This window comes from Argentina silus, assembly GCF_951799395.1.
Source record: "Argentina silus genome assembly, chromosome: 15".
In the NCBI taxonomy this organism is placed as follows: domain Eukaryota; kingdom Metazoa; phylum Chordata; class Actinopteri; order Argentiniformes; family Argentinidae; genus Argentina; species Argentina silus.
This window is the reverse complement of record NC_139669.1, coordinates 15,604,637-15,622,254: the sequence shown is the minus strand read 5'-3', so window position 1 is coordinate 15,622,254 and position 17,618 is coordinate 15,604,637. Positions and strand designations below refer to the sequence as shown.

The following is a 17,618-nucleotide window of genomic DNA, read 5'->3' as shown; positions in this document are numbered from 1 at the left end:
GTCTCGCTCCGCCGCCAGGCTGCCAGACTTCGGGATGTTATTCCTGCCGTGATGTAGAGGAGAACTGACTCACCAGTTTTAGAACCACAGGAGAAACATGACTAAAGCACATAGCTCAGGTGAGGGGCATAGGGGACGGCAGGCGGTGGTCTATTTTAAACAAAATGGCTTCCTCTTTTATTGCTGGGGGTACGACCGTCTCATTGCAGCCTTAAGTGTGTGAAACAGCTGGCACATCCTCATGGACCACCATGAAGAATCACAACAAACCACAAGAAATGTGTCTGTGGGCCCATACCAACTCATGAGAAACAAGTCCACTGCCCCAAACACTCCTGGAACTACAAAAAACACAGATTATCAATGCATTTGATGACTGCATCAAAGGAGGAGGGAGCAACTGTTCTTTTAAATATATAGAAGAATACAGGGGCACTCTTTCTTTGCAATCCACTTCAAAACACTGAATTGGGGGTATAGAATCATTTTGAGGGGAATCATAGAGTTAGCCTGTTCTCAAATGTTTGTTTTTATTCAAGACAGGATGTTTGATTCAGGAAAATTGACTAAAGGCATAAAAAAGTAAGAAGGAAAGAAAAGAATGAGGACGAGGTGTCTTTACATGGGTGAAGGACTGCGTAACCTTAAGGTCCTCGCAGTAGTTCATTCAGTATCATAATGACCAGGCAAATATGTCACACAGCTAAAACTACAGAATATGTAAAAGAGATAGGTCTTGCTCTGCCCAGGACAGCTACTTTCAAACAGATGGTTGAGAGAAACTTGACTGATTATTTGAGACCACTTTTACCTGAGATTTAGTATGATCCCACTGTTGAAAGACGGCTGATTGCCTCTTTGGGTGGGGTAAAGAATGCCCTGTCAATGTTGGTCAATGGTGTGTCGCTACACTACAAGTCCCATCATGCTTGGCGAGACAAGGTTGAAAGTTGAAAGTTTAACATGCGCTTTGTAGTAAACGAAAGCCAAACACACCAATGTGGCCACGTTCATTAAAACATTTGCAACGTTGCGTTATTTAGTTGTTAGTTGTTGTTTTTTATTGTGTTAACGTCGGAATATGTCTTCTAACGAAAATCAGGTTTCAAAACATGAGTTGACGCATTTGATCTACCGGCATTTGAAGGAGAACGGCTTCCAAAAAGCTGCAGATGAGCTTCAGAAGCATGTTCCACAGGTCTCTAGCAGCCTTTACCCACTAACATTGTCAGTGTTGAATTAGATTATAATTAAAGGCAATGTTGTTGTTGAATACCGTGATCGTAGCTAAATGCATTTCTTACGTGTTGTTTACATTGTACCACGCAGACACTGTAACGGCATCTGTGTGGCCCATTTCTTTGCAACATTGTTGCAACTACAATGATTTAATTGTAGCACTGCCAGCACGGTTAGTGCAATAACGTAACATGCATTGGTTTAGACAAGAGAATTTAACATGAGCGGGGCTTGAACCACGACCTTATTTGTTACAGAACTATACTGTGCCATTCGAGTCGTGCCATTTGGGTCGCTTTAAAGTGACCTCTTGGTTGAAGTTGTGTGCTTAGAGATACTGATTGCTTGTCCTGTCTATTATCCTCACGTCACTCAGAATTTGGTACATAGCTGCGTTGTTTTCATTGATGGAGGATTTGATGATTCTATTTCTCTGAATAGGGGGAACCAAAAGTGTTGACCACGTCGCTACTCGACATCTATAATAAATGGTTTGGAGAGTGAGTATGATTCCCCCCCCCCCCCCCCCCCAAAAAAAAGATATAAAAAATAGATATATACTGGACAGTATTGGTTGTTGTGTGTAATAAAATCACTGTGTTGTATTTGGTTTTGATTGTGTGCTTCTTAGTGAGCCCAAGAGCACAAAAACAGATACAGAACCGTCCGAATTGAAAAAGGACCGACAGCCGGACCCGGAAAGCAGCACTGAGAGCCCTGATTCAGAGGATGAAGAAACAACACCTGTTAAAGGTACAACTAAGCTCTCCGCAACATTTATGCTATCTGTCTTTGTCTTCACTTCCTAGCTCTTGCACTCTCTCTGCATTAACAACCTTCAGTAGTCTCAATACATCTAAAAAATGACAGAAAAGTATGTGTTAGCATTGCTCATGTGTTAGTCAGCTATTGTATTAAAGGAGACTGAATGCAGTGTCCAAAACAAGAAGTCAGTGGATTTACATTTAGCGTTCCTTGCTCTCTCCAGCCCCCCAGACTCTAAAGGCACCGAGCACAGTCAACTCCAGCCCAGCTAAAGCCAAGGCTGCACCCCAGAGTATCCCTGCGGGAAAGGGGACAGCGGGGGAGAGTTCGGGGACAGACAGCTCAGAAGACTCTGACAGTGAAGAAGAAGATACACAGGTGAAGACACAGATTAACTGCAATCGAGTAACATCAGACGCTTATGGGGAGTTGCACTTGCAAATTTAGTGCCACTCAGAGAACAGTGTTGCCTTGCTTGACCATTTGCTTAGGATCTGATACTTCGACTATGTGTGCTAGAGCTAGACTGAATTATACTCCAGTTCTCAAATTGAATGTTAGAACACGCTTGTATGGTACTGAGTAAGAACGTCTTCTGCCTATTGTTACTGATGATATCCTCTGTTCCTCCCCTTTCCTCTGCGGTTTCCAGAAAACCTCAGGGACACTCAAAGCCAATCATGTACCTGCTGGAAAGGTCACAGCTGGGTTAGGGGTCACTCCATCTACCCCCAACAAGAAACAGGCAGAAAGTTCCGACAGTGACAGCAGCTCAGAGGGTGAAGAAGCGAGCCAGAGTCTACTTCCACAGGTGAAACAGACGGGATAGAGAGTCCCAGAGTAGTGGACGTATAGTGAAATCAATGAATGGAGAGATCATTAGATGGATAGATAGATAGATGCATGAGATACAGTACCTTGACTGACAGATTGATTGAGTGTTGTGTCCTGTTTATGTGACAGACTCCTGTCCCTCCCAACAACCAATTGGCTCCTAAGTCTCCTGTCAAGCCTGCAGCAGCCAATGAGAGTGAGAGCTCATCCAGTGACAGCGATGACGATACTCCACCACCGGTTAGTTTTGATGAGTTGATCAAAACTTTCATGACAAACATAAATTCATGTCATTCATATTCAATGTTGTAATTAATAGAAACATTGTTTCTCATTTAGATTTTGTGTTTGCCGCTTACTGTTTCCTCGTTTAGAGAACTATCTCAACACCAAAAACCTTATCAGAGTCACAAGTAAAGCAACAAAAACAGACACCTACAGTTAAGGATAAACCCAACCCTGCTACCCGAGCTAAACCAGTTGTTGCCACTGCTACACCCAAGACTACAGCAGCAGAGGAGTCCAGTGACACCACTGACTCATCATCAGATAGTGAGGAGGAGAGTCCAACAGGGGTGAGTCCTTTAGTGTAGTCTGTTCCTATAGTACAGTATAATACTGTATGTATATGTACAATATATAGTATAATACAGTAGTTGATTCTCTATATTTACTGGTTGGAACATCTGAGTCACATTTTCATTTGTCTTTACAATGATTTAGAAAACATCATCCACACCAAAAGCAACACCAACCAGTAAACCGACATCAGCAGCCCAAACTAAACCCACCCCTGCTACCCCAACAAAACCAGCTTTATCTCCAAGCACTGCTACACCCAAGACTACAGCAGCAGAGGAGTCCAGTGACGGCACTGACTCATCATCAGATAGTGAGGAGGAGAGTCCAACAGGCGTGAGTTGATTGAGAGTTTATCTAATCTTGTAGAATAATGTATAGGTTTCCCTACTTTATCAAATTAAACACTAGACTGAACATTTGCCTCACATTTTTATTTGTCTCTAAAATTCAGAAAACAGCCACAACACCAACCAGTAAAACAACGTTACCGGCTAAGACTAAACCCACCCCTGCCACCCCAACAAAGCCAGCGGTTGCTGCTACTCCAAGCAAGGCCAAGCCAACAGCCACTGCTACACCCAAGACTACAGCAGCAGAGGAGTCCAGTGACAGCACTGACTCATCATCAGATAGTGAGGAGGAGAGTCCAACAGCGGTGAGTTTATTCAGAGTTAATCTGTTCCGACAGAATAATCTTTGCTTTCCAGCGTTCTCAAATTAAACACTAGAAGGAACATTTGAGTCACATTTTAATTTGTCTTTACAATGATTTAGAAAACATCATCCACACCGAAAGCAACACCAACCAGTAAACCAACATCAACGGCCCAAACTAAACCCACCCCTGCTACCCCAACAAAACCAGCTTTATCTCCAAGCACTGCTACACCCAAGACTACAGCAGCAGAGGAGTCCAGTGACAGCACTGACTCATCATCAGATAGTGAGGAGGAGAGTCCAACAGTCACTGCTACACCCAAGACTACAGCAGCAGAGGAGTCCAGTGACGGCACTGACTCATCATCAGATAGTGAAGAGGAGAGTCCAACAGGGGTGAGTTGATTGATAGTTTATCTAACCTTGTAGAATAATGTATAGGTTTCCCTACTTTATCAAATTAAACACGAGACTGAACATCTGCCTCACATTTTTATTTGTTTCTAAACTGATACAGAAAACAACCGCAACACCAACCGGCAGTAAATCAACATCAACACCCAAGACTAAACCCACCCCTGCCACCCCAACAAAGCCAGCGGTTGCTGCTACTCCAAGCAAGGCCAAGCCAACAGCCACTGCTACACCCAAGACTACAGCAGCAGAGGAGTCCAGTGACAGCACTGACTCATCATCAGATAGTGAAGAGGAGAATCCAACAGGGGTGAGTTTATTGAGAGTTAATCTGTTCCTACAGAATAATCTTTGCTTCCCAGCGTTCTCAAATTAAACACTAGAAGGAACATTTGAGTCACATTTTAATATGTCTTTACAATGATTTAGAAAACATCATCCACACCGAAAACAACATCAACGGCCCAAACTAAACCCACCCCTGCTACCCCAACAAAACCAGCTTTATCTCCAAGCACTGCTACACCCAAGACTACAGCAGCAGAGGAGTCCAGTGACAGCACTGACTCATCATCAGATAGTGAGGAGGAGAGTCCAACAGGGGTGAGTTGATTGAGAGTTTATCTAATCTTGTAGAATAATGTATAGGTTTCCCTACTTTATCGGAGTAAACACAAGACTGAACATTTGCCTCATATTTTTATTTGTCTCGAAAATTCAGAAAACAGCCGCAACACCAACCAGTAAAACAACGTCACCGGCTAAGGCTAAACCCACCCCTGCCACCCCAACAAAACCAGCTTTATCTCCAAGCACTGCTACACCCAAGACTACAGCAGCAGAGGAGTCCAGTGACACCACTGACTCATCGTCAGATAGTGAGGAGGAGAGTCCAACAGGGGTGAGTCCTTTAGAGTAGTCTGTTCCTATAGTACAGAATAATACTGTATGTATATGTGCAACATATAGTATAATACAGTATTTGATTCTATATTTACTGGTTGGAACATTTGAGTGACATTTTCATTTGTCTTTATAATGATTTAGAAAACATCATCCACACCAAAAGCAACACCAACCAGTAAACGAACATCAGCGGCCCAAACTAAACCCACCCCTGCTACCCCAACAAAACCAGCTTTATCTCCAAGCACTGCTACAGCAGCAGAGGAGTCCAGTGACAGCACTGACTCATCATCAGATAGTGAGGAGGAGAATCCAACAGGGGTTGTCGTGAAATTCTAAGTTAAAATACTTTGAAATAAAATGCCAAAGACTAGAGCTGATAGTTTCTTCAGAGACTTTTATTACAAGTAACAAAGCCGAGGTGGTTCGCGAAACATCCTGTTGTTTGTCCCTCAGCACACCATATTTATACAGTTTCCGATCTTTCTCAAATTTAGGTTCCATCCCTCATATGTAAATCATTTACACTTTCCGGCTGTTCACCACCAATTGAACCCTTGGCTCTGCTCCTTTCATGCACCAACTTCTAGGTACCTCTTGATACCACTCCCTCCATAAATCAACATCTGGGTATCTCTTGATTTTACTCCCTCTGTACATCAACCTGTTTCCTTATGGAACATTTAGAACTGGTTTTCATAACTCACTTTTGGCCTCTTTGTCCTGTCTTACTTGTTATGTTCTCTCTTTATTTGCTATAGATATTTACCATAGGGTGAGTTTGAGGGTTTTATCTAACCATGTGGAATAATGTATACGTTTCCCAACTTTATCAGATTAAACACTAGACTGAACATTTGCCTCACATTTTTATTTGTTTCTAAACTTACAGAAAACAGCCACAACACCGAAAGCAACACCAACCAGCAGTAAATCAACATCAACACCCAAGACTAAACCCACCCCTGCCACCCCAACAAAGCCAGCGGTTGCTGCTACTCCAAGCAAGGCCAAGCCAACAGCCACTGCTACACCCAAGACTACAGCAGCAGAGGAGTCCAGTGAGAGCACTGACTCATCATCAGATAGTGAGGAGGAGAGTCCAACAGTCACTGCTACACCCAAGACTATAACACCAGCTAGTAAGGAGTCCAGTGATAGCAGTGACTCTTTGTTAAACAGCTCAAACAAAGCTCCAGAGAAGCAGGCTGAAGTTCAACTCAAGCCACCTGCTTCAGCCAAGAAGGCCCAGAATGGGGGAAACGGTAGAAAGAAAAGTGCTCCTAAGGTAAGCTTCAAACCAGGGGGCTCCGGATAGTTTACATGAGTTAGTAGTTGCTACTCCTAATGCTCTGCCACTGCTGCATAACCATCCTCCTTCATACTTCAAGTCCAAACTATGCTGTGTGTGATTTGCATCTTTTGATGTTGCTTATTCTAACAATGTATCTGATACTCACCAGAAGGCTGTGGCGACTCCTAAGGCCAAGACTGCTCCTCCAGTACAGACACCTACAGCTGGGGCTAAGGCAGCTGAGGAGAGTAGCAGCAGTAGTGATGACTCAGATTCAGAGCAGGAAGCTCCAGCTGTTACAGCACCTCCTGTTGGTACGTAGTTAACATGGCAGGAGTAAGGTATAAACTTTGCCAAAAGCTTAGTAAATTTGGCTGTGTGTGTGTGATGGTTTGTTGTTGATTATCTCCTTCTCTTGTGTTCAGCCACCCCAGTGGCACCTAAAGCAAAGAAGGTGACAGCAAAAGCCAAACCCACCTCTGTGAAGAAAGCGCAGGTAGTGTGTGTGTGTGTGTGTGTGTGTGTGTGTGTGTGTGTGTGTGTGTGTGTGATGTAAGAGTGCGTGCAAGAGAGAGAGAAGCTTTATTGAGGTTTCCCCTCCACATTCTTCAATATCATAACGTTACGTTTAAAGCTAAACGCGACCCTCTCCATGATTTGTTTCCAACCCTACACCCACCTATTCAAAGGCTTCAGCAACGAAGAGGAAAAGGAGTGAGGACAAACTAGAGGACACGTCTATGAAGGGAAAGAAGAAGAACACCTCCCAAACCCCCTCTAAGACTGTGGTGGTTCAGACCCCTGTTCCTCTGATGGGGGGAGACGACTCCGACTCAGACAGCAGTCTAGACGTGGAAAAGTGGAAGAAACTGGTACTGGAACTGTCAGGTGAGAGCGAGGGAGAGAAGGTGGGAGGGAGTTGGGGAGGGAAGAGAGAGAGAGAGAGAGGCAGAAGAGCGGGGTTCAAAAGAATCATAACAGCCAGAAGACTGTGTCACCTTTTAATAGCTTATAATCATGGAAAACTTCTGAGTGAATACAAACAGAACCGTGTACTGCACTGCACAGGTGTTGACAGTCAAGGGTCTCTGTCGGCCATGTTGATTTACTGTCTAACCATCGCTCTGTTGACAGATGCTGACGTTGCCAAGATGGACGCCATCACTGCTCTGAATTCATCTCCACCCGCTCCCACCTTGCCTGTCACAGCGCTGAAGAAAGCTAGAGCACCCAGGACACCCAAACCCAGGGCTAAAGCTACGCCGAAAAAAGAGACTTCCACTAAAAAAAGTAAGGCCACGGCCCAAAAGAATGAAGGGGTAGTGGGGAATGGCAACACCAAGACGCCATCAAAAACAAGTAAAGCCAAGGCCAGTCGTGCTAAGAATGCAACAGCTAAAGACGTCCCCAAGGCTGAGACAGACCAGCCGCCTCCCTCCACGCCCTCTACCCCCAAACAGACAACCAGGAAAGGGAAGAGGACAGGTGAGAACACCAGTGCGCCAAAAGCAGATGAGAATCCACCAGAACCCAAGAAAATGAAGACGAGAAAGGAGATGGAGGAAGAAAAGGTAGATGGGAAGAAAGATGAGACTGTGGAAGAAAAAGGGAAGAAAAAGGATAAGACGACTGAGAAGAATGCTAAGAAGAATGAGAAGGCAAAGGAGCAGAATGAAACAGACAAAGGCAAAGATAAGAAAGCAACAGAGAAGGAGAAGAAGAAGACAAAGAAGACGACTAAAGAAAATGGTGTGGACCAGGTTCCACTCCCTCCATCCACCACTGTAACACCAGGTCCTCCATCAGAGAAGAAGAAAAGTGAGTGACTCCACCACAAAATATTGTGTTAAAGCATTTTGGTAAGGTGAATATTATTTGTTTAATGTCATTTTGATATGCCAAATTTCCCACAGAGAAAAACAAACCAGAGAAGAGTAAGGTGCCAGAGACACCAATCACATCAGCCCAAGACTCCACCAGTGAACAAGACTCCATCCAACTAGCATCCAAAGACGCCACCCCTAAAAAGGTTAATTACATTTACATCGTCATACTCATCGTCATTATCATCATGTGTAGCTTTGGTTTCAAAACACAAACATGTTTGTTCTGTTTGGTGTAAAAAGCACAAAACTGAAAGTTAATTAAACCTTGTGTTGTGCCCCTCAGAAAAACAAGTCAACCAAGAGCAAGTAGTCATAAGGATGGATGTGAGAAGAGAGGATCTTCCGTGTCTGCATCTTGTGAGATCAGATGATTGTGATGCCACCTGGGCAGGTGTGTGGACCCAATGTCAGAGGAGCGACTTGGGACGATGAAAAAGGGAAATAACTGTCCTGTCCATCCCAAACTGTAACAGAATTGTAACGTTTTAATTTTTACACTAACAAATATTCACTTTCCTTGTTGGTACATTTCGTTACTGTTTTTTTTATTTGTTGATCACAGGCTTTTTAACTTTTGACTGATGCCCAACTGTTGCCAACTGTTTACAGTTTGTCCATGCAAGATGGCTTGCTGTATTATTTGAATGGTTACTGTATATTTTAAATGTGTTTTGCTGTTATGGCATGTATGTATGAAAGTGATATGAATGTGAAATATGAAGGTCCTCCTAGTATCAGTTGCTGTGTGCCAACAAGTCATAGATATGACTGAATCATGAGAATCTGACATGGATGACCTAATATACCTGTGATCCACTTCCTATAAAATACTATAACCAAGAACCATAGTTAAACCTTAACCCCCCAGTTATGAATGCATGTCTAAAAGCTAAGAGCATCATGAGATGGAAAATAGTTCAGACACAATTACAAACTGAATGGGAGATTTGCTCTCAACACTTTAGTTGAAAATGTTTGATAGTTACTCAAATGATATGCATTGTACAGTGTTTTTCATGGAATTAAATGTCATATTTTTCTGTACTTGTCCACGTTTAAGTGTGTTTGTTAATGGGTTTTTAGTTGTATTCACCTTGTTCTTGGTGCGTAAACATTTGGGTGTGTAAAGAGCTTTGAATGAAAGTGGACCAAGACGCCCCCGTACGCTTGGTGGCGCTTCCACACATTTCCTGAAAACAATCACACTCTATTAACAAACGAAGAAGAGCACATCGGTAAACAGAAAACCAATCATGCTTTGTAAAACAAGACAGTCGGCAACTAAAATAGAATGAAATGTGGAGGTTAAACGCAGTCCGCCACAAGGCTGGTCCTCAGAGATCCGGCTTGGAGGAGTTCAAGTTCAAAAGGCGAGAACATGAGAAAGGTGAGTAGCCAGCCCGTTACCAAAGATAGCAGTGTACCGCAGTGACAAATCATTGCCGTCTTCGTCAATATACCAAGTAAGGCGCACTTAAGAATGAAAACTAACTCAGCTATTGCGAGCAGCTCATCTCCATATCAAAACGCTAGGAGTCAATATACCATGGATTCTCCCCTATAGTGTTGAGACAGGCACGGAGGGACAGACAGCTGATCAGCAAGAGGCTCGTGGTGAATGAAGATGATGATGAGGAGGAATATGGAAGCACCATGGACACAGAGTCCTGTGATCAGGTAACTTATGTCTGTCACAACCAGCTTTATGATTATGCTGCGGATATATATATATATTTACACACACACACACACACACACAGTTATTTGAGTGTACAGACAGAGGAAGTGGAGTCACTGTCAGTGGGGAAGGATACACTGAATATAGCTTTTGACTGAATATACCAGTCAATTACAGTTCTTTTTTTGCCAGGTGTTGGAGTTGTTGCGGAAAGTTCACCACAGTGGGGAGGAAAGAGAGACTCATCTTACCGCCCTGAGGAAAGCCCTCCGGAACCCCTCAGCCCAGCTCAGCTTCATAAAGTATGAAGGCTACAGGCTGTCCTCGTACTAAAGCAAACATCAATCTGCAGCACTTACACTCAAATATTGCATACTGTCTTTTCTGTTCTGCTGTGTGTGTGTGTGTGTGTGTGTGTGTGTGTGTGTGTGTGTGTGTGTGTGTGTGTGACCAGACAGGAGAACAGTATGCACGTCCTGGTGGGCCTCCTCAGTGGCTCTAACGCCCAGTGTCGCCTGGAGGCTGCGCGATGTCTTCACGAGCTGTCCCACTCCCCCCACCCCAACGTGGGCCCTGCCTGTCTACCTGCAACGCCATACCTGCTCACTTACCTGTCTGGACAGAGCGCCAAGTTCACGGTCAGCACACACACATCAACAGGCACCAACAACTTATAATTTAACAGCCTCATACAGGACATTTTTCTCACTGTGCGTGTGCGTGTGTGTATGTATATCCATAGGAGCTGTGCCTCTACACACTGGGTAACCTGTGTCCAGACAGTGAGGCAGTGAGAGAGAAGCTTCTGGCTCAGGGCATCATACCTGCTCTGGCCAGTTGCATCCAGGTCAGAAACACACCTCTGACATTACTGTTAGTGGACATGTCTTTGTTTTCTTATAGCCCACCTTCATCTATGTGTGTGTGTGTGTGTGTGTGTGTGTGTGTGTGTGTGTGTGTGTGTGTGTGTGTGTGTGTGTGTGTGTGTGTGTGTGTGTGTGTGTGTGTGTGTGTGTGTGTGTGTGTGTGTGTGTGTGTGTGTGTGTGTGCACAGATTCAGAGGCCAAATCTGGCTGTGGTTGAAGCAATAGGATTCACCCTCTCACAGCTTCTCCAAGTCAAGGATGCACCAGAGAAAATTGTCCCGTAAGTATACAGTGTAGTTATTGAGTCATTTTGAAACATTAATAAATGTTTCTACAACCATGCCCTCTCGTCTATGTGAACACAAGTTCATTGGGGGGGAGGGGGGAAGATTCTCTCAGAATCTAATACCACGTTCATAATCAGTATTCTCCTGTTTGTCTGTAGGATGGTCCTGGCCTCTGGGCTGACCTCACACCTTCTCTCAGTGTTGAATCCAGACCCTCAGTTTGGACTGGGTCCTGCCATCGAGTGTGCCTGGTGTCTGCACTACCTGACATGCAGGTGGGACATTTCAACTCAAACTCCATCACCCTCAACCTAAGTGTAATGTGTCATCTGGATACTGCGGTAATAGTTTTACACCGGATCTGTTTGATCTGCTGTCAGTTTCTCTACTGTAAATAACATTTTTCAAAATAATTTTAAAAAAGTAATTCTTCTAGCATTGTGACTGCCAATGGCCCCTGGTCCTTGCATCGATCTGTTTTTCTTATGATGACTGATGTATAGATGATTCACTTACTTAGACAAATGTACTTGTTGTAAGTCGCTTTGGATAAAGGCGTCTGCTAAATGTCAAAAATGTAAATGTAATGTCTGTCGTTCCTTATTCCAAAGCAATGTGGACAGCGGGACACTGCTGGCCCAAGGGACTCTAACACAGTGCAGTTCCCTGTTGGTGACACTGGGTGGCGCTGTTGCTAAAGGAAGCAAAGAGGAGGGAATGGAGTTGGTAAGGAATTCACTAGATCAAAACTGTCTCACAGTAACTCTGTGTAGCTTAGAACAGTTTCTGTTGGAGTCGTGAAATTGACGCAGTCAGAGCAATTAAGAACACTACTATTCAAAATTGGCACTTGTGGTTCTATGACATATAATACAAGGAATTCTATCATGTCTACAAGATGCACTGAAGTGTAGATAAACTCTGATGCACTGGAGTATAGATAAATTGAGATAATAACCCAAACATTTCTGAGTAGCCATCTGTCTCTCCATCTCCAGTTGATCTGGCCCCTGCTGCGCTGCGTGGGAAACCTTCTCTCTGCTGGACCACCGGAGGACCTCAAGGCCCAGCTGAGTGACAGTCGTCTCCTGGCTGCTCTGTGTGCGTTTGCTCAGGCCTTCCTCCAGACCCACCCAGCCCTGGCCAGAGAGAGCACCTGGGTCCTCAACAACCTGACAGGTGAGACCAGTCTAGATGTGTGTTTGAGAACAGTTGACACATCAGTCTATGTTGTAAATCTAGAGAGATGGTCTCTTTGTTATATTGAAGAGGAAATATCAGTTTAAACATACACATCAGTTCAGTTCATGCCAACCAAGTTATTTTTTCTTTTATGTTTTCAGCAGCTGTGATATATCATTGCCCTCCCTCTCTGGAGTTTAACCAATCCTGTATACCTTTGTGATATCCATTATGTCATAAATGCCAACCCATAGATCCATGGATTAAATTCAAGTATCTCATCTGGAACTGCAAGTACAGTAATGTGTACACCTTTATCAATCATCATTCTCTGGTCTCTCAGCTGACTCCAGTGTGTTCTGCTCTGCTCTGCTCTTCCTGAACCTGGTCCCTGGACTGATCCAGCTCCTGCCTTTCTCTCAGGGCATCAACACTATGGTCAGTGAGGGTTTCACTGAGGTGGGGTGTTACAGTGTTACTATGTGAAGGGAGATTATTTAGTGTTTCTGTTGGACATTGAGTTATGGTGGGAGGAGACTCCACTGATTACGAGTCGAGGTTAAGTTGAAACAAGGTCAAAATATGAGAGAAGGATAAGTGCCACTCATTTATTTATTCAGAAGATATATATATTGAGTTATCGACATTTGCTCATTTCAAACATGGTTTTAAGTTTATTGTTCTCCCTATGTGACCTTTAACCCCCAAACCATCCTGATGTTGTGACCAGGTCCTAAGAGTTCTGGGAAATATGGCCTATAAAGGGACAGCGTACTGCCTCCAGCTGGCTCAGGCTGGTCTGCTGCCTGCGCTCTGCGCCACACTCAAGATGACCGAACCTGAGATGGTGTCCCTCAGTCTGGAGGTCCTGGGCATGTTGGTGGCCAGCAGTCCACAGGTAGGGAAGACTGGATTCATGTGATACCCAGTGCCACACTCACACTCTAAGTACATTGAGCGTTTCCTTTAGTCTGCCTGGAGTGCCAGATGGACGGGGTTTGCACTTTTGCGACTATTCCACTGGTTCGACTGTGCCAGGTCACCTCAATCAACCACAGCACAATATTTGAAATGGTTTCAAATACATACGTACAATCCATTTCTGTCTGCAGTGTTTTACAGCCTGGCATTACTACATGGTAAGATAAAGTGGATGACTTGGATGAAGCACTGATTTGTGTGTCGCCACTTCTCAGGTGGCGGAGGACCTTGTGAGGCAAGAAGGGCTCCCCCTGCTGGAGGCGATCCAGTATAACAGCGAGGGAGAGATTCGTCTGCGAGCAACACACCTCCTGGAGCACAGTCTGCCTTTGCACTGCATGGTAAGGACTGGTTGTCAAAGATGGGTCAACCAAAGTTTCAGTCATGTTGGCTAAAGCTAGACTCCGCGATATGACATCACCTTGGGAAGTAGTTGGCTTTAGAAATGTTTCATATTCACCAGAACAAGATGTTTCAATCACGATAAATGATGTTGGCGAATGAGCACGGCAGTGCAACGTGATCGCTGTGTGACAAAAAGGCTGTTGAGTGAATTGCCTTGTTTTTCCGCTAACTATCTCTGCCAATAGTCGCCCTGCTATTTCGTGGCTATGTCATATCACTGAGTCTACCATTAGAGGTGTGTTTTCATCTCATGAGGATGTGAAACTAGCGCAGAATGCTGTATGTGTAGGTGTGTGTGTGTTTGTTTTAGGGGTCAGACTTTCATGACCACTGTTGTCTTATAGGCGAACACTTCAACATCTCCTTGAAGAGCCTTCAGACCATCACCTTCACCACAAGACCAGGTGGACTCATAGGCGCAGGAAAGGGGGGTCCACAGGTCCGTGGACCCTCCACTTCTAATCTCACTCTCCATAGAACGTATGGATGTAATATATCTAACAATATCAAACACATACCCTGCCCCCACCCCCCCTCAACTCTGATTCCGGCACCCTTGGGTGGACTGCCATGTGTTGACACGTGGTTTAATCAGGACATCTACTGTGTATGATGATGGGTACATAGTATTCTCTCTGTTGCATGGCCTTGAAACCAAAGCAGCTGTAAAATAAGTCGGTCTGTGTGATAATGGTGTATGGTTTTTACATTGAGTGATGACATTACTTCGCAGAAGATCTGTACACAATGAATGTTATTTTTTATACTGCGTCAATAAAGTGCTTAACATAATCTGATTTTATTTGTTAGGTTATTTTATTGTCTTACACTTTTCCAATTATTAGCATATATGTATTAGTGACGAGGTGAGTAAAAAAAAAAAATTACACTCACTGAACCGCACAATTTTACCGGGTCTCGCGATGGAATCAACGGTCGGCCGTCGTAGACGACGATCTCAGCAGTAGACCACAGATAAAGCACACCAGCCAGCTATCTCCTAGCTTTATATTTTACCTACATTCAAGATGGGACTTCTTAATTGAGATCCAATTACCTACAATCACTTCCCTTAAACTCAAACAAACTAGACTTGAGAACTTGTTAAGGGAAAACATCAGAAAGCAAATAAGATATCTCAGCTAGCTAGCTAGCTGGCTAGCCAACTTCAGCTAAGTTAGCTTGCTAGCAGTAAGTAACTAACTTACTTACTTAACTAGTTTAGTTAACTGTTGTTACTAGCAAAGGGGATGTAAGACAAGTCATAGCCAAGTTAGCTAAGGCCTACAAATGAGCTAGTTAGCTCAAAGCAGACTCATACCAGTGTAAAACATTGAATAGCTTTATTATTCTGACTTGAAGTATTGACCCATCTATAACCTCTGGTCTAGGGATTTTGCTAACGTTAACTAGACCTTGTATACTAGATAGCCAGATAGCCATACTAACTAGCTAATTTTGTATATCTCATTTGCTGTTCCATCACTTTAAATGTCATCAGCTGTCAATTGGGCTTATTGGCAGTCACCCCTGCCTGCCCCAAACTCGTTGAAGAGATGGACAACCTTCAGGAGAACGCAACTGACATTGTCACCAAACCCATCATCATTCTGGGCACTACAACCAGAGACAAGAGATTTCTTTGCTGTGTTGGCAAAGTGCTGAAGCTCAACTGGCTGAAGAACAAAAGCAAAAAGGTGCGTTGCCTAGCATTTTTAGCTATAAGTCTGACAGAAACATTAACTCGGTCCTCAATATGCCTCAATGAATGTGTAACACCTGTCTATGGTCTTTAACACCAACTCATCCATAGGATGTGCTGAGCCTAAACGGGGACCTACTGCCTGCCTTTGCCTGTGGATGTGTGGAGAACAATGACTTCCTGTCTTTGCAGGAGATCCTAGTGAGGGTATGATGTCTAGACACACACACACACACGCTCATTTACCCACTCACATAAACACCCTCAGAGACATTTACATGTATTCTTTGGCATTCTCTAGTATACATGTCCTCACTTCTCCCATGCTCTCTCCCCACTCTTCTCCTCTCAGGCGGATGTGAACTGTGGAGACTATGATGGCACCACTGCTCTCCACAGGGCCTGTGAGAAGGGTAAGCTGGACATGGTGAAGTACCTACTGGCCAAAGGAGCCACTACCCAGCTCAAGGACCGCTTCGGACACACACCTCTTCACCTGGCCATCAAGAACAGGTGCAGCACTGTGTTGCACATATACTTGTTAAGCTTACCAAGAGATTTGCTATTGTGATTTGAATAGTAGCAAATAGAAAATAATCCCACAGTTGTGTATCTGTGGTTATTTGAAAGATACATGCCTGCACAGAGTCACTACAAGTCACTATCCAATAGCTTCTCTCTCTACTCTTTGCTAAGTTTGTCAGAGATGAACCTAAGCAATTCCCATAACCCTTTTCTCACCATATTGCTAACACACATAAGGCTCCTCCTAAAGTCCTAGAATAGAGGGGAGCTGATCTCTGAAACAGAGTAACCCATTGTTAATATCTTTAAGGCACCTTGAAATCATCCAGATCCTGCGTCTGAAGGGTGCCACACTGGCACTGGAGCCAGTGAGGATCGGGGTGGAGCTGATGAAGTTTGTGCTACCTCCACTTTTCTCTCTCTTGCACCTTATCTGTCTTTCAGGTTAATCATCTCTACATTTTCGAGCATGTGTGTTGTTGTGTCAAGAACAACCCCTGTGTGTATGTTCGTCAGGGTTGTTCACGCTAAAGACTGCCAACTGCTGCAGGCCTGGTACACGGCAGGGGTGAATCTGGACCAGGGTGACTACAACGGTCGCACAACGTTGCACGCTGCAGTCAGGATAAGAGACATGGTCATGGTGTCCAAGCTGCTGCAATATGGAGCCAGCCCTCTGGTACAGGCCCACAACTGCACATCCCTCATTCACAAATACATTGGTGTTAGGCTTCTATGCTTGTTGTTTAGATAATGGAGTGGCTTTACTTACTCACCAGCTTTGTAATATGGCCATTTAGTATTGAACCAAAATTGATTTAATTATGAATTACTTCTACTTTTTTCTTTTAAGTGATCATCCTCCCATTTATATTGTTAGAAAATGTTTGCCCGTCTAATTTTAGTCCAGGTGCTTACAAGTACAAAACTAATAACTTGCAAAGAAAGTAACTCTTTGCAACACTCTGTTGGTCCCGAAGGTCATTGCAGTTTTCCCTCCATAGGAATGTGACATCTGGGGTTGGACTGCTGTGGATGAGGCACGTAAAAACAACCTCCCCAACATCCTGAGTCTGTTCCACCCCCTCTTCACTGAGAAGTATCCCAACAAGGAGGCCTCCCAGCTAGCCAAACAGGCCATTAAGCTTCATGTCTGAGCACCCCATGTCCTCTAGCCATTACCTGTTTCTATCCTATCCTTCTATCCGAGTCTGAGTCAAATGAAATTCCCCCTCTACAAATGTAATTGTCAGGCAAGTTCAACATGCATGTTCTGCATGTTAAATTCACGCCTATTCTTTGCCAATGTTGCCAAACATCAGTCTGTTAATGTGGATGGGATAAAGGAACTCAATCATAACCCTCAATCTCAGTGGGGTCATTTCCTCAACAGCAATTGACACAATTGCAGTTAG

General features: G+C 44.1%; 2 protein-coding genes across 3 annotated transcripts; both read left to right on the top strand.

Moving 5' to 3' along the window:
• Positions 1 to 987: 987 nt before the first annotated feature.
• LOC310816366 (uncharacterized protein) lies at positions 988 to 9,611 on the top strand. Of its 2 annotated transcripts, XM_083686530.1 has the most exons (21): positions 988 to 1,198; positions 1,681 to 1,739; positions 1,871 to 1,992; positions 2,228 to 2,382; positions 2,657 to 2,815; positions 2,968 to 3,078; positions 3,213 to 3,413; positions 3,562 to 3,753; positions 3,872 to 4,075; positions 4,195 to 4,473; positions 4,595 to 4,801; positions 4,921 to 5,094; positions 5,213 to 5,392; positions 5,539 to 5,718; positions 6,290 to 6,685; positions 6,861 to 7,005; positions 7,117 to 7,187; positions 7,381 to 7,579; positions 7,826 to 8,509; positions 8,605 to 8,720; positions 8,861 to 9,611. In XM_083686530.1, exons 1-21 carry the CDS (start codon positions 1,082 to 1,084, stop codon positions 8,885 to 8,887), a joined length of 3,978 nt encoding a protein of 1,325 aa, XP_083542656.1. In that variant the 5' UTR covers positions 988 to 1,081; the 3' UTR covers positions 8,888 to 9,611. The 2 variants fall into 2 exon arrangements, with proteins under 2 accessions (XP_083542656.1, XP_083542657.1); XM_083686531.1 differs by lacking the exon at positions 5,539 to 5,718.
• Positions 9,612 to 9,801: 190 nt separating this feature from the next.
• Positions 9,802 to 14,773, top strand: tmco6 (transmembrane and coiled-coil domains 6). Its single transcript, XM_083685896.1, has 13 exons — positions 9,802 to 9,964; positions 10,142 to 10,254; positions 10,448 to 10,557; positions 10,710 to 10,893; positions 10,998 to 11,102; positions 11,310 to 11,401; positions 11,567 to 11,683; positions 12,020 to 12,134; positions 12,407 to 12,587; positions 12,934 to 13,028; positions 13,321 to 13,488; positions 13,787 to 13,912; positions 14,321 to 14,773. Exons 1-13 carry the CDS (start codon positions 9,874 to 9,876, stop codon positions 14,342 to 14,344), a joined length of 1,521 nt encoding a protein of 506 aa, XP_083542022.1. The 5' UTR covers positions 9,802 to 9,873; the 3' UTR covers positions 14,345 to 14,773.
• The last annotated feature ends 2,845 nt before the right edge of the window (positions 14,774 to 17,618 follow it).

Coding starts and splice junctions, on each gene's coding strand:
- LOC310816366 (XM_083686530.1), top strand. CDS start 1,082: ATGTCTTCTAACGAAAATCAGGTTTCAAAACATGAGTTGACGCATTTG. Junction 2,816..2,967: donor GCCAGAGTCTACTTCCACAG/GTGAAACAGACG, acceptor TTTATGTGACAG/ACTCCTGTCCCTCCCAACAA. Junction 7,580..7,825: donor ACTGGTACTGGAACTGTCAG/GTGAGAGCGAGG, acceptor CTCTGTTGACAG/ATGCTGACGTTGCCAAGATG.
- tmco6 (XM_083685896.1), top strand. CDS start 9,874: ATGTGGAGGTTAAACGCAGTCCGCCACAAGGCTGGTCCTCAGAGATCC. Junction 10,894..10,997: donor GACAGAGCGCCAAGTTCACG/GTCAGCACACAC, acceptor GTATATCCATAG/GAGCTGTGCCTCTACACACT. Junction 13,029..13,320: donor CTCAGGGCATCAACACTATG/GTCAGTGAGGGT, acceptor TGTTGTGACCAG/GTCCTAAGAGTTCTGGGAAA.